The sequence below is a fragment of the Lepidochelys kempii genome, chromosome 19 (genome assembly GCF_965140265.1).
Source record: "Lepidochelys kempii isolate rLepKem1 chromosome 19, rLepKem1.hap2, whole genome shotgun sequence".
In the NCBI taxonomy this organism is placed as follows: Eukaryota; Metazoa; Chordata; order Testudines; family Cheloniidae; genus Lepidochelys; species Lepidochelys kempii.
Window position 1 is genome coordinate 6,890,097 of NC_133274.1, and position 4,861 is coordinate 6,894,957.

Sequence of the window (4,861 nt, forward strand, 5' to 3'; positions counted from 1 at the left end):
GGAGCCTTTGCCCCAGTTACCTTTGACTAGTGTATTTTTCTCCATGACACAGCAGGAGCAAATACAATATGAAAAATCTCATCAAGAAGCCTAGATGAGATGTTGGCATCTGACCTTCTCCCCTAACTTGGGGATGGTTTGGGAAACTTGTGCTCCACCCAATGAATTGGAATCTGGTGACAATATCATAGGATTGTGCTATCTAGAGGAGAAGGAGGCTAGCTACAGAGATCACCCTGACATTACTCCTTCTCAGATGCAGTGTGTGGCATCTGTTTGGGCTTCTAAGGAAGACACTCATATCCTCATGGATCAGACAAACTAAGCACCAGAGATAACGGTGGGGTAGGGAAGCCAGAGTAAAATGGTGAATAGCTGCACACCACAATGAAAGTCAGGGAAAACCCATCAAACTGAGGGTTCCCTGTTCTAAAGCATATGTTAAGACACCCTCTTGGCTCTTAGCATTTGAGTGGGAAAACTATCATGGACTCTAAGGGCATTGGAAATGGCTGCAAAACAAGAAGAAAATAAAGATTTACATAGTATTGTATATATTTGCCGGGAGTGATTTGAACACCAGTATATTTCCTCCCAGCCCATTCCTACCCAGACACCTGCGCATTTCCAAAAATGTGTTAAATCAGAAATGTCCCGACAGTGTTCAAATTCTGTCTTAATTTCAGGCTTCTCCCTTCTCTGTACTCCATGGAGACCCCTCCTGCAATAACAGTACAGCAGTATTGTACAGTAGTGACCCAAAACACTAGTGTGAAGCGTGGTGATTTGGATCATTAGCGTAGAATGCAGCAGTATTTTAAAATCACTATCTCTTCAGTGATATATGAAGGGAGACAGCAAGTGAGAAAAGGCTTAATGGCCATCTTATGTTAGGATACGTTCAGATCTCATGCTATGCAGGGTTGGCCTAGGTAAGTAGTATGATGTTTATTACAGTAGTATGTAATAGTGAGGACTATCTAGGTTTGCAGGATTTGGTGCTGGTGATTCAATGGGAAGCATTGTTTCCTTTGAGTTAGTATTAAACCAATGGCCCAGAACAGCATCAAGGGCACTGCTGGCGGGACTGTCTTTCAGATGGGATGTAAAACTGCCATCCTGTAATCCCGTTTCTGCAAGAGTAGGAGTGTTTAATCCCAGTACCCTGGTCAAATTCCAGATCAAGCAATTACTGACTGCTTCCCTGAATCCCCCTGTAACTTCACATGGCTGTCTCCTGCGCTTCCTGCTTGAATCTGTCATGTAGAGCCCCTGTTCAGCGTTAAACACCTTGCTTGTTCTACCCCAGAGATGGCTGAATTTCAGAGGTGGGTGCAATGTCTGTATAGTTTATATATTTTTGTAAAGTGGTTTGGGAGTCTTCAGGATGAAAGGTGCTATAGAAATATAACAGATGATTATGTGATGCAAGGATAGTAGTTAGCATTGAATCATCAGGGTGTATTGTGAGCATTTCCGGAGATGATTAGAGGGTCACAAAGTGAAGCTGAGCAGATCTCAATGAGATACTCTGTCAGGTAATTCCAAGGGCCTTTCCAGCAGCAAAGCCATTTTTATCAATAAAATAGTTACCGTGTGAAGGAAGGTATTTTGTTGACAGGTTTTTTTAAAATAACTTAACCCTTTCTTCTCCAATTCCTAAGAAGCTTAAATGCATTTTCAGGAGGCATCTTATATTGACCCCTTTGATTGATAGGAGAGCCGTAATTCTACAGCGTCTCGGAGAAACTGGAAACCTCTCCAGACCTGTAGCTGAGTATCCGTGTTTAATGGACACTGCTTCAGATTTATGCCACTCCTAAAATTCCCATAGTTACAATGCCCTGAGTTTGGGCTGTGGATTTGGAGGCCTTAGGCATCCTAGAAAAGTTTGCTGGGATAGCTATATCAGTATAGCTATATTGGCAAACCCACATAGTATAGACACTGTTTATACCGGCATATGCTTCTGCCGGCATAATTTATACCAGTTGCCCAAGAGACATAAACTATACTGACAAAAGGACTTTTATGCTGGTATAACGGCATCTACACTATCCTGTCATAGCTTTACTGTTAAAAAAAATCACACTCCTCACCATTATGGCTATGCTGGTATAAGTCTTACATGTTGACTAGCCCTAATGTGTTTCCAGCGTGGCTGGTAGCTGCAAACCTGATCTGAAATCTTCTTCTGAACTTGTCAGGTGTATTGTAAAAGTAGATCAGTACTTCTGCCCATTTAAATTTAAATTTAAATGCTTGTAGCCAGAAGGTATAAATCATCACATCATGGATTCTGTCTATCTAGGTACTGTATGGGCCCCATCAGTGAGGCATCTGACCACCTGTCCTGCCACAATAAAAGTTCAGATACTAAGTCTGAGCTCCAAAATACCTATTGCCCCAGGTCCGTACCCTTGGACGCAGCCCTAACTGTGTAGCCCTATGACACAGCAATTGCTTGCTCCCTGGGTTACAGAACAGAACTCTTCATGCAAGGGACACAGATGTATATAGTGCTAGCACATCAAAGGACTTGACCTGAAAGATAAGCATCAGGAAACAAGAAGAGTTTGAAAGACTGTGGGAAATCCCTTAACAGTCTACCTTTCACAGTGTAACTGTGAGCCAAAACCCACCGAACTGTAGCTCCCCTGTTTTTTGTGAAGTTCCCTAAACCTGAAATAATTTGAGTTTGTCTGAGTGCTTGAAAAAATGCACCTTGGAATGGAAACTCTTCTTGGCAGGGAATCTGTTCTTTGCATGGCATATTTACAATGAAATATAAACAATAAAAATTATCAACAAGTTGTAATTCTTCAAGATTAGCTAAAGTGGGAGCGGAAGTGCTTGGATATCTGTCAGATTCATTTGCCCTGTATTGGATCTTAGGTTTATTTTAACAGCTGTTATAAGCAATCATGGAGTTAAAGTATTTAGTAGAACCTTCAGGACTGTTTAAATGAAATCTAATATAAATTCCCAAGGCTTCTATATGGGAAACTTGGGCTAATTGGTTTCACTTTCTTCCAAACCCTTCAGCTCTTTTTCTCTCCTAGCCTAGCCTATCCCCCCCCCCCCCCATTCTTCTCTCTCTCTCTCTCTGAAACATTTTCTCTAAGTTCTCCCAGCCCAAATGAAACTCTTAAGGAACTTTCAAAATAGGAGACCAGTTTGCCAGATCCATTGACTAAGATGACTATATTTATTATCAGTAAAAATGAAAATTCCAGGTACGTTGCATCACTGGTACGTTGCATTTACTGAAGAAAGGCAAAGCTACGTGTCACAGCTGAATGGCCACCTCAGTCAAGCTCTTCTCTCACCAGCCTTGGGAACTGTCCTAGGGTTCCTGCTGCCTGCAGGTTTGGATACAGAGCGTGTCGCAGAGTCTTGAGGGGATAAGTGTCAGTTACATGATCAGGAGGAGACTGGCGAGGTTTGTAAATGGAAGGGCACCGATAGCCCTATCCCCCCCCACCCCACCCCCAGCCCAAGGACTCTCCTTGTCAGAGCGGTGCCCGTTCTGCGGCGCTGACCCTATTAACGCCTTGGCGTTGGGGCTCTGCGGCCAGGGTAAGCCTCCGGCGTTACTTGCTTGCCCGGAGGCAGGACGGGGCGGCGGCCGTCCTTGGCAGCTCCTGGGGTGCGGCCTGGCACACGGAGCAGAGGCAGGGCAAGCCGGAGTAGTGTCTGTAAAAGGGGCCCAGGGGCCCCGCTGCCGTGCGGTGAGTCTCTTGCGGAGCCGGTCGGCAGCCCGGGTACCCAGCTGCGGCTGCCAGGGAGCAGGCGGCGGGGTGCATGGGGCGGGCCTGGGGGAGCGGCTGGCTGCGGGGCCCGGCGTGGAGCTCGCTCAGCAGCCGCCTCATCTCCTGCAGGGAGCTGCTCAGCGTGAGGATGTAGTTGCGGGCCAGCAGCAAGGTGGCGATCTTGGAGAGCTTGCGCACCGCCGGCCCCTGCGAGTAGGGCATCACCTCCCGCAGCCCGTCCAGCGCCTGGTTCAGGTCGTGCATCCGCCGGCGCTCGCGGCTGTTCACCTTGAGCCGCTGCTCCTGCCTGCTGGCCCGGGGCTTCCCCCCGGCCGGGCCGCTGGGGCTGGGCTCCCCGGGCCGCCGCTGGGGAGCCCCTGGCTCCCGGCAGAGGGCTTCGAACACTCGGCTGGGCGGGAGCTCGGGGCTGCCGGCTTCCTCCAGCTCTGGGGACGATGCTCGGCTGGATGAGGAGGCCACATCGGAATCCATGGAGCAGCCAGACGTGCCACCTTCTTCCCCCCCCCCCCGCCCACCGCCAGCGGCTCCGGGGTGGGGCTCCCCGCTGCTGGGGCAGCTGCTGCCCGGCGCAGTCACAAGGGGCCCGGGTGCACTGGGTCGGAGACAAACTTCCCCGCCGCCCCCCGTCCCCCTTGTTGGCTGGGCGAGTGTAGCGGGCTCCCCGCAGGGCCGGTTATTTATACAGCCCCCGTCACAAAGGGAACAATGGCGCCCAATCACCAAAGAGATTCTTCCCCTAAGGCGGCTACCGGGCCGCCACTTTCCCCAGTCGCCACCCGTGGCTGCTCGACTCTCTGCGGCGGAGGGGTCTGATCAGCCCGGAGCATGCAGCCGGGCAGAACGGCGACCAGCTGCAGCGAGATCTCTGCCCGTTGTCCTCCTCCGACTGTATGGACCCTGCGAAACCCCTGGCTCGCTCACACACACGTTCCCCTCCACCCATGGACACAGTGGGCCACAGCGGGATTTGGCCCAGAGTCTCTGCATCAGGGCCTGGAAGGTCCAGAAAATGCTTGTGTCAAGGGGAGCAGGGATAGGGCAAGGGGCAGATTGAGAGCTCACAAAGTGTCTGGGGAAGGCATGGTGGG

General features: G+C 49.9%; 1 protein-coding gene across 1 annotated transcript; it reads right to left on the reverse strand.

Annotated features, from left to right (window-relative positions):
- Positions 1–3,512: 3,512 nt before the first annotated feature.
- Positions 3,513–4,251, reverse strand: LOC140900473 (oligodendrocyte transcription factor 3-like). Its single transcript, XM_073317801.1, has one exon. It carries the CDS (start codon positions 4,242–4,244, stop codon positions 3,594–3,596), a length of 651 nt encoding a protein of 216 aa, XP_073173902.1. The 5' UTR covers positions 4,245–4,251; the 3' UTR covers positions 3,513–3,593.
- Between the last annotated feature and the right edge of the window lie 610 nt (positions 4,252–4,861).

What these genes read in the sequence shown, in the direction of transcription:
- LOC140900473 (XM_073317801.1), bottom strand. Translation starts at nt 4,244, where the DNA reads ATGGATTCCGATGTGGCCTCCTCATCCAGCCGAGCATCGTCCCCAGAG.